General features: G+C 55.5%; 4 protein-coding genes across 4 annotated transcripts; 2 read left to right on the top strand and 2 right to left on the bottom strand.

The window, feature by feature from the left end:
* Nucleotides 1–239: 239 nt before the first annotated feature.
* On the bottom strand, nt 240–2,256 carry J4E92_010990 (uncharacterized protein; the record flags this gene model as incomplete). The annotated part of the gene is made up of 4 exons (XM_051502323.1): nt 240–1,658; nt 1,865–2,096; nt 2,149–2,184; nt 2,240–2,256. The coding sequence occupies 4 exons, from the start codon at nt 2,254–2,256 to the stop codon at nt 240–242; spliced, it is 1,704 nt and encodes a 567-aa protein (XP_051347492.1).
* Nucleotides 2,257–2,655: 399 nt separating this feature from the next.
* J4E92_010989 (uncharacterized protein) lies at nt 2,656–3,326 on the top strand (the record flags this gene model as incomplete). The annotated part of the gene is made up of 2 exons (XM_051502322.1): nt 2,656–2,825; nt 2,927–3,326. The coding sequence occupies 2 exons, from the start codon at nt 2,656–2,658 to the stop codon at nt 3,324–3,326; spliced, it is 570 nt and encodes a 189-aa protein (XP_051347491.1).
* A 916-nt stretch (nt 3,327–4,242) lies between these two features.
* Nucleotides 4,243–7,213, bottom strand: J4E92_010988 (uncharacterized protein; the record flags this gene model as incomplete). The annotated part of the gene is made up of 2 exons (XM_051502321.1): nt 4,243–6,168; nt 6,524–7,213. 2 exons carry the CDS (start codon nt 7,211–7,213, stop codon nt 4,243–4,245), a joined length of 2,616 nt encoding a protein of 871 aa, XP_051347490.1.
* Nucleotides 7,214–8,236: 1,023 nt separating this feature from the next.
* J4E92_010987 (uncharacterized protein) lies at nt 8,237–9,945 on the top strand (the record flags this gene model as incomplete). Its single annotated transcript, XM_051502320.1, has 2 exons — nt 8,237–9,505; nt 9,568–9,945. The coding sequence occupies 2 exons, from the start codon at nt 8,237–8,239 to the stop codon at nt 9,943–9,945; spliced, it is 1,647 nt and encodes a 548-aa protein (XP_051347489.1).
* Between the last annotated feature and the right edge of the window lie 163 nt (nt 9,946–10,108).

Below are 10,108 nucleotides of genomic sequence, written 5' to 3'. Positions count from 1 at the left end.
ACATCGCCACGATGTAGATCTACAAATACAAAGCGGAGCAAATCAGATAAGATGCCGCCCCAGAAAACGCAAGAGAGTCGTGCCCATAGGGCTTTGGGGAGGATAAAAAGACACATAAGACGCTCGCCGTGCTGGAAGCTATACACAAGGCTGCAGAGATGGACGGAAAGGAAATGCTAGTAAAGCGCGACGCCTTCAAGGCTGAGGTATGAGTTTGGATTGGCAGGTCCTCCCGCCCACTAAGCGGCAGGCTGGGCACCAAACTCAGCGCCGCCGCGACCTCTGGGTGCGCCACGGCCACGGTAGCCAAAGCCCCGACCGCGTCCGCGTCCACGGCCACGTCCTCGACCACCCCGGTAGCCGTCAACGCTGCCCTGGCCAAAGGTCTCCATGTTCTTCTGGCGCTCCTGGCTCCTGAACTCTTGACCACGGGTGGTGGCCTCTTTTCTGTCTTTTAGCTCGCTCGAGATGTTGTCGAAGAAGGAGCTCTTGTCGTACATGGATCCACCAGGGATGACGACTTCTTCCTTCTCCGTGGAAGCCTCGCCAGCAGGGACAGCTGGGGCATCGCCCATCGGGGATCCAGATGCGATGGCTTCCTTGACCAAGTCCTGCTTGTTGAACTTTGCGTTGGACGACTCAAAGTCAAAGTCGGTTGTGGGCACTTCCATCTTGGGATGTTGAGGGTGAGCACCACCTCGTCCTCCTCTTCCGCCCCGACCACGGAACTCTCCTGTTCCTCGTTGACGAGGCTGGTGCTGGCGGCTTTGCTGTTCGCGCATGCCTTGCACCTGCTGTGCCAAGTTGTTCATCGGGTCCGAGACAGGCGGTTGACCTTGCGGTTGACCTGGTGCCTGGCCCTTGTTCTGGAGGTTGAGCTTCGCCATGGCCTCAGCGACAGCAGCAGTTGCTAACTGAGTAGCGTTTTGTTGCTGGGCAGCAGTGGGCATTTGCGCAGGAGCGGCAGAGGGGCCGGCACCTTGTTGTGCTTGAGGCGCAGCCTTGGTCGCCCTTGGGCTGGGAATTGGTACAGCAGGAATGATTCGACCACCCTTGGGTCCGCTAGGCGTACCCTTCGCGGGTTGTTGACCGTTTTGGGGGTGGGGTGGTGCCAACGCAGCCGATACATCGGGCTTCGAGTCGACTGGTGGCGGGGGAGCCTGCTTGCCTGCTGCAGCCGGTGATGCCTTCGCGCCGTTCTTAGGTTGTGGCTTGGATGATGCACCGTCTGCCTCTGCTACCTTCGGTTGCTGGACCTGACCCGGCTTCTCATCCTTGCCTGCTTGAGGACCCTGAGGACCCCGTGGGCCTTGTGGAGGTTGGTTCTGGTTCAGGCCGGGAGGGCCAATGGGCATGTTAGGCGAAAAGGGACCAGGTGGCTGCTGGAAGCCGTGACCCGGAGGGAACCAGCCTGGAGGCGCTCCGAATGGAGGCGGCGGCATGCCAAACGCGCCCGGTGGACCTCCAGGGAAAGGACCTGGGCCACCAGGACCACCAGGGAAACCACCTGGAGGACCGAATCTGTTTCCATATGCACCAGGGCCGCCAGGGCCACCGAACGGAGGGTATCCACCAGGCGGGAATTGACCTGGTTGAGGAAAGTTCGGCGGTGGTTGTTGACGACCGGCAAGATCTTGTGGACTGCCCTCTTGCCGCGACTGGGGTTGTTGTACCTGTGGCGCATGCGTCGCGTCAGCTTTGGCTTCGTGAAGTATGTAGAAGAAGCAGGTTGGGTATAGGGATCTCAGAAGGAAGGCAACGGAAAATATCCACACGGTTTTGCGCTCTCGGTGGTTTAAATGATTTACATCCGAAAATTTTACATCATCGAAAAAGAAAAGAAAGGGTGGTTGTGTAGACTTACTCCGATGATGGCTGGGTCCTGCGGCATGGCAGGCTGAGCCTTCTCCTTGACAGGCTCTTCGATGCGCAGATCCTTCACATCGCTGCCTCGGAAGACAATTTGCTCGTACACGACGTCTGACGGTGGGTATTCGTCTTTGCCGCCCTTGCGGCCCTCTGTGCCGAAGGAGCGCACATTGTCTAATGAGACTGTGGAGGCTTCTGAGTTGATCTCGACGAGAGTGCCGACATAGCTGGGGGCTGTTAGTCGCGTCGCGCAATGCATTCACGCGATGGAGGACTCACCGGATGTCACTCTTGGAGATGAGAGAAATGCGAGATCTACGCGTCCGACGTCAGCTGGAGCTCCAGCTCGAATTGGAGAGCTGCGACTAACCCGATGAACTCGGACATGGCTGTGTAACGTGGGTATCAAAACGGGTATCGAAGGAATTGAAGCTCAATGAACAAGAAAAGAAGGCGGGAAAGTGGTTGGGAAGGGTGCAAGTGGTTGTTGAGGAGTGAGGGGTGAGAGAAGGTTGGAGAGCTCCGTGGTCGTGGGCTGAAGCTGCAGAAACTTGGCGCACGTTTAGCGAGGCGTAGTCTGGAAGCTTGGAGCCTCGCTCATCCACCTGGCACCTCGGGCTTCCTTTACCCCACACGTACCACCGTTGCAGTCTTCGTCGGGTTGCAACTGCACCCATGCTTTGTCACCCATGAACGTGTGGACTTTAGACCCTTGAGGTCGTGAATTGTATCACCTTTCCAATCTTCACTTTCTCCTAGGGCTCTCAAGTTGCCCAATCCCCCGCTATGAGCGTTACCGACGACGGGCTAAACGACATCTATGAGGCTCTGGATCGCTACAACTGGGACGATGACATCGAGTTCCAGGCCGGTCTGCAGGCCATCATCGGCAGCAACAGCACGCCAGAACAAACGACCGAGCTAGCACTGCGGGCGCGGTGTTTCTACTATGCGAGGTACGTTCGGTTCGAGACTTCTACTACTGCATCTATCGCAGCCCAATTGGGACGCGTGAGATTTCTATTTTTCAAGAACGATGTTTACTAACACCCCACAGAAAATACAACAAAAACATCGACTTCAACGCCTACAAAGCCTACCGCAGCGCCCGCAACCGCCCCCCACCCACACCCCCAACCCCGCACAACGTCCTCGCCTCCTCCGTGGTGGACGAGATGCTCCCAGCGGGCACCACACCCAACGCATCCACAACCAGCCTCCCCATAACCAGCGACCTCCCTCCAAGCAGCTCGTCAAGCGGCATCATGCCCCCACCCACAACCACAGCCGAACCACCAGCACCCTACCCCACATCCTTCGCCCACATCGTCGAGCTAATCACAAGCGGAAAGCCCGTGCCGGGTATCAAAGAGATTCCGCCGACGGTACTAGAGGGCCAGGGCACGGAAGCTAGTAAGCCGAAGAGGAAGAAGCCGTGGGAGAAGGATGGGGCGTGACGGCCTCCTCCTATCAAATATCGATTCCAGTATCGGGTGACAAGTAGAAGGCATGGCTCCGTCGTTGCAAAGGGAGATGGAGACATTCCATGTATGCCCTCACCGCTTGCTTGGTTATCGGATGGTAGTTCGACATGATCAAGTTTCGCAACCGCTCTGGGCAAGTGTCCGGACAGTTCAGTAACCGTGAGCTGTCCGGATACTTGCCCAGAGCGGTTGCGAAACTTGATCATGTCAACCCAATGTGCCCATTCAATATCTTACACAGAACCACCATCTGATGGCCCAGCAAGCTGTGTGTAAATTCGAATCGTAATTCAACATGGTACGTGCAGAAGAGGTATACATGGGATGATTCTTACGTCTAGGTACGCTATAAATGCCAATAACAGCAAGAATGTTGTTCCTTCCTTGTACATCTCCAACATCTTGTATCAAATTGGAGGTGTGACTTCGTCGCAGCTAAGGTTATTGAGGGCGTGTCTATGCTGTAGCTACCGAGAACCAAGAGACGATACACTTGCAGATATGACTTGAGGCGTGCTTCGGAGTACATGTGATCAAGATACAACGATACTATGCATTTAGTCCAGAAAACAACCTACACGCTATGCTACCTACATCCAAGTTTTTCCCTTCCATATATCCATCCACACCCTTCCCCTGTCATCCCCTACCATCCCCTATCATCCCCATCCCCAACCCCAACCCAAATCCCATTCCCAATCCCAGTCCCAAGAGTAAGAATACCAAATAGCAAACTGGGGTATATAGCAGATCCAACCTCCCAACCTTACCTTACCCAACCCAATCATTCCATATACGCCCAATATACACAAACATGAAAAGAGAACATCAACATCAACCCACCCTATGATTTTACCCGCTTGAAAACGAAACGAAACTGTTCCTCCTCTTATAGCACAGCCTCAAGAATGCGATCTTTGAGACTCTTGACCTCTTCTTCTCTCTCCCATAACCGTCGCTGCATGTCTAGGAACTTGGCTTTCCATGCCGCAGGCGTCATCTGACTTGCCCCAGAACCGTCCCTGTCAAGTCCTGCATCGCCATCTCCTCTCCTCTCTGCACTTCCGTCTTCGGTGTTGTCATTCCGTATTTCAAGACCCTTGGCAACCCACTCCCCAGTCAACCCACCAAAATTCACAGCGAAGAAGACGTCGAAAGTTTCTTTGATGCGACTACCCGAGTTACCAGGGTGAGACCGTAGGTTATCCACCGTACTGGCATCACCATCGTCTTCGTCGTCGTCGATGGGACTTTCATAGCCATCACCTCCGATACGGAAGCGTATGCATTCGACGCGACGCACACCACCCGTGGGGCCGCCGATACCGATGCCGACTGCGCTTGTGAGACCCAGACAGCTGCTTATTGCTATGCCGAGGGCTTGGTCGGACATGACTTTAGCTGGGGAGGACGGCAATCCCGATGTTGGTTTTGAGTAGAGCGGTTGGAGGATAGCAGTAGCCAGGGTCTTTGCTTCGTTGCCTCGTAAGCGCTTCCGGCGACCGGTTAGCGGGGCGCGGATTAGTTCGGCGGCTAAGGCGCGGTTGAGTGTTTCGAGAGGGATTGAAGGGAGAGATGGGGATGAAATCGAGAGGTCTGGTGAGGTTTGCGACCGCATTGGGGGTGGTGGTCGTTGTTGGGCGGGTGTTTCAGAGGGAGTGAGCGCGCCGTGGTAAGTTTGGTGTGTTGGCCTGTTGTCTTGTTTTTGGTACATACTTTGTTGTTCGTAGCCATGTGCGGGCGACACCTGTGTCGAAGCGGCGCTTATCGGGGAGGGGCCTAGCCCGGTGCCTGGAGAGTCGTTCTGTTCTCCGTTGACGAGTACTGTTGGTGTGACTAGTCTCACGACCGGATTTCCGACGTTTGGAGGGACCTGGAGACTCAGTCGCTGCTTCTGGGGCGCCCCACCCATGAGCTGGCCTTCCATCTTGGAAGGCGATATGGCAGACGCTGGGGTTGGCGGAAAGCGGAAGGAGTTCTCGGGTGCTGGAGGGTCAGAGTGCGCCCGCTCAACTATCGGTGTCAGGTTGCCTGGAGTGCGGTCAATTGGTGGGCCTTCTTTGGTCTTCGGGTTGGCCGGAAACGTGTTATACGGTCCATCTCGAAACGATCGATTGCTCGGCGGCCGGCCACGAAGCTTGCCGGTAGACGAGGTGTTGTTGGTCGACCATGCCGACGACACAGCGGGGCCGTGACGCCGGCGAGAGCGTGATCTCGCACTGGAAGGCGTGACGGCTGACTGGGGCTCATCGAAGAAGGGGTATGCGGATTGTGGTGTTACCGCAGAGAGTGGATGAGGCGTTTGAGGCGTGTCGTGAGGATTCAGTCGCCATCGTATGTGTTGTCCAGACATTGGCGAATCGGTATATGGTGTCAGGCTTTGGCCTAAACGACTTGGTGCTGAAGCTGCTGTTAAGGCCGAAGAGGGTGTGACGGTTGAGACTGCAGTCCACGCTTCTTGAGGTGTGAGGAAGCCTCCGTGCATGTTGTGAGGATGGGCGCTAGTGGGATACGCTGATTGGGGCTGCAGCACGTTGCCAAACGGTATTGACGTATCCAACTGCGGGCGCTTACGAGCCGGTGTGCCTTCGTCAAAGTCGATGTCGTCCTCTCCGTCATCAGCTTTTCGCCGCCCACGCTTCGGTTTGAACTTGGGATCGAGAGCGCGGATAGCCAGATCTTCCTCCAGAGGTACGCCATCCCGCCCGTCAGCCGGAAAGGGATTGTGAGGAGGAGGTATTTGCAGGAAGTAGGGGTGCTGCTTGCCCAGCAGATATTCGAAGAAGGCGTCGATGTGCATGGCGCGCATCCATCGCTGTGATGGTTAGCAAAGGTCGGAATGATGTCTGAAATGACAAGTGATTGGGGGCCAGGTCGGAATGCGCTGCCCCTCTGACCTGCAGAGGCCCCATCTTCGACCAAGTCGTGAGGAACAGTACATCTCAGATATCTCACATAGTGAGTGGCTCGGTTCGCACACTGCGCCGGATACCAAGTAGGTGGTTCGGATCACAATGAGGCGTTTGAGGCTGAAGTCGACTGCGCCGCACGACCCGGATGACATGCATGAGACATTGTTGGAGCCCGCTGGGCCAGAACTCGGAGAATGTGTAGAAAATGACTCGGCGATTGCCGGATATAAGAAGTGTGAATGAATTTGAGGCTCTTACCTTTAGTCTGACTGAGTACTGCTGCACCTTCTGGGTGCTCTGTCCCTCGTCCGTGTTCGGCGGCTTGACGCCCAGATCCAGCGCCAGCTGTGTCCACGTCTTGATTTCTTTGGCGTCCAGCTTGCGTATCAGCTCGAAGAGGGTCCATGTGTTGAATGCGTTGCCGTCGCTCTTGGGCGGCGTCCGGAACAGCTTGACGAGTTCGCTCGTGTCGATGGTGGTGGGGAAGTTGGGGTTGCAGTAGAGGATAAAGGTCGCGTAGGCGTCGTCGATGGTGTCGTCGGCTACATTGCGCGAGGGCGTGTCGCGGTCGGCGGGCTCGTAGTGGGCAGATGGCTGGCGCGGCTGGCTGGTGGGCGATATGGCAGCGAAGCGCGGCGAGGCATGCGCAGACGCCGGGGGAGTCTGCGAGCTGCGCATGTCGGCGTAGAAGCCGTGGGCGAGGTTATGGGCATTGTCTGGCTGAAGTAGATGACTGGACTGGGGAATGGGCGTGTGCACATTGCGGCTGGCACCTGTGCTCTGCTCCAGTCCCGGATCAATCGCTGCCACACCACCGCCGCCTGGATGCCGGAAGGGCGAGTAGGCCGGCCCGCTGCCAGGCCCCGCGTGTTCGTAGTGCTGGTGGGCGTTGGCTGTCAGGTGCAGGCTGTGCTCCGTCTCTCCCTCGTCGCCAAAGTCGACCTGCATGGTTCTCCACAGTGTAACGCGCTCTGCTGCTTCCTCGGCCCGTCAGCATGCCATGAGGGCGTCGAGATGATTCGCGGCCGCGCTAATGCCAATAGCAGGCCATGGATATAGAGCCAGTCCCGAGGTTTGCTTCTTCTGGCCCCAAGGGGAGTCCTCAGCAGCGCCTGCTGTCGCAGCGGAGCCGGCGAGTGCAGCGCGAAGAGGTCCAACGATAGGATGCGATGCGCCCAGCGCCGTCGCTCGGTCAGGGCAGTCGCGAGAGGGCGATTACGTCGTTTGCCGTCGCAGCGCGCTATGGAGTCGCGTCGTCGAGGGTCCAGCGGGTGGTAATTTGCGGTCGTTCAGGTGCTATGGCGGGTCGTGCCTGCCTGCTTCGGGGCATTTTGGTCAGTTATGCCAGCTGAGCGGTACCCCAGCATCGTCCGTCTATTTTTGGATCAGCCGACGCACCATTGCTCACCACACCCATGTCGCTGCACCATCCGAACCCCTACCACCGCTGCTCTGTACGCTGACTGGCTGCCTATTTACGCTCTACACTGAATATGCGACAATGCCTATCGAGTGGCAATCATCCCAAGCCCTTTTGGTCGTACCTGCCACTGTAACTGGTGTGCCCCGGCCGAACTTCGCTCTTGGATTATTGCCACTACACCGACTACGACCTTTCTGGGGCGAATACTCGTGTCGCGCCGCATGGAGTCTAAGACGGTATCATGGTGCGAACAAGACGCAGGGTAGGGTGAATGAAGCGATCGTGAGACGGTCAGCGTCTTCTCTGCTGCGTCGTAGAATGTGGCGCATACCTCTTGGGTGGAGCGCTGCAGTCAGGTATTCTTCCACTCAGTGAATTGAAGGCAGCAAGCAGGTTTGTGAAACCAGGACTATGACTGTTTTAGCAGTGACTCGTGCGCACTCCGTATCGACACCGCTGACCATAGTTATCTGTGTTCATCCAGTCCCATTATCAACTTCCACCCACACGAGACAGTCTCGACTCAACTCCACGCAGCTTCCGCCAAGATGAGTTTCTCCGCCCTTCCAACAGAGCTGCTCAGCATGATCTTTGATGAGATCCGAAGCAAAGAGGATATGCAAGCCGTTTCTCTCGTCTGCCACAAATGGCGCGTTAATCTTGCACCGCTGATGTGGTACACGTTGAACACCGATCTTCTGCTAAGCAAATCTCAGTCCATGAAAGCACTTGTCAATTCGCAGAGCTTGATACTCCCTCATATCCGACGGATTATCATAGCAACACCACGACGAGCCGCGGGCGATTCGTTTGAAATGAATCAAATCGAGCACAAATTACGTCTACTGTTAACGTTCCTACCTCACGATCGCATCACGCACTTCATGGCCACCACGTTGAGACCCAGCCGTCATACCATCCATATGCTCCTCAAATCCCAGCGGAAGCTCAAAGAATTGAACTTCCGCATCAGGCCCGACGAGGCCTTCACGGGCAAGGGGCCACTTCCTCTCCACACAGCTGGTCCTTTGATGGAGCCTCCCCTGAAAGACCTCACTGGACTAGCTGTATATGTTCATTGCCATCCGAAGGTTGCGGAAAACTCTTTTGAGTACTACCGCAAACTTCTCACATACGTTCCCAAGCTGCAGACCCTATCCATAGTGGGCACGCTCTTTGACGATCGTCCACTCGACCGGTTGGACATGCAACACGTCCTACGGCATGACATAAAAGAGCCGATTCTGACAAGTCTCACTACCCTCCGTCTGAAGCTTATCGACCTTGGAATGAGCCACAAGGCGATTTCCAGGAACATGAACTTTGCTAACCTTCGCACATTGTCACTGATTGGCTGCAATTACATGGCGCCCTTCTTAGATAACCTCCTGGTACAACGCGCCAACAGTGACGGCAGTTATCTTTCCCATCTTTCCGATCTGGAGATCTTCTTCCCTTCTAATTCACTTCATCCCGACAACGACATTCAGGCTGTCCAACGCTTCCTCGAGACTGGTCCTAAACTTGACAAGCTCATCTTGGACGCATCGCGCCATGCCTTGATAAACAAAGACGCTATCATCGCTCAGTCTAAGCTCAAGTTACTGGGACTGGGTACCGGTGAGGAGAGGAGAGGGCGCTCATATGCTGTGGAAGACGTCAAAGCGATCCTAGCCGCCTGTTCAGAGCTCGCAAACATCGCCATTAATCTCCCTGCAGTGAGCCTAGGATCCCTTATCGATCTAGCTCATGACTTCAGACTGGGAAGACCCCAAAACTTTCTCACACATGTAGAGACTGAGTTCGAAGCCATGCTCGTAAGTTCCAGAACCTATTTACTCCTCACCATAAGACTACCAGCTAACAACAACCCATCTAGACCGTACTCGCCCAACACACCCAGCTTCACACACTCCGCATATTGAACCTCCCAGATTTCGGAGAGATCGAATTAACACACAAATCCGACTCGCTCAACTCCACCGAACATCGCTTAGCCCGCGTTATGTACCAGAATTTCGCAACGGAGATCATGCGCTTCATGGCAAAATGCGGTACCGCACCCATATTCTTTGACACCCGGCCTAGCATTACTTATCAAATCTTCGATGAGTGTTGCTGGCCTGCGTATCTGTTCAATAAAGGGTATGTTTGTGATGCGAGAGGGAAGAGGGAGGTGATGGCGGTGCCCCTGGACAGATATCCGCAGGATGATAAAGAGTCGCTTGTGATGCGTATGGCGGGGTCGAGTATCTGATGGGTTAATATAGTGAGCGGTAGATATTGGGGACGATGAGCACGCGTTTAATATGGGAGCTGAGTATGTAGCCAGGTGAGGGTCCAATGGGAAGGAGCGACTCCGAGCGGGCAAACTTTGGACTGTTCCTACTACTTCGACTGCGTCTATACCAGCCCTAATT

This window comes from Alternaria infectoria (genome assembly GCF_024043175.1).
Source record: "Alternaria infectoria strain BMP 0036 chromosome Unknown scaffold_49, whole genome shotgun sequence".
Taxonomy (NCBI): domain Eukaryota; kingdom Fungi; phylum Ascomycota; class Dothideomycetes; order Pleosporales; family Pleosporaceae; genus Alternaria; species Alternaria infectoria.
The sequence above is the reverse complement of the archived record's forward strand: the minus strand, read 5'-3'. Positions and strand labels throughout refer to the sequence as shown.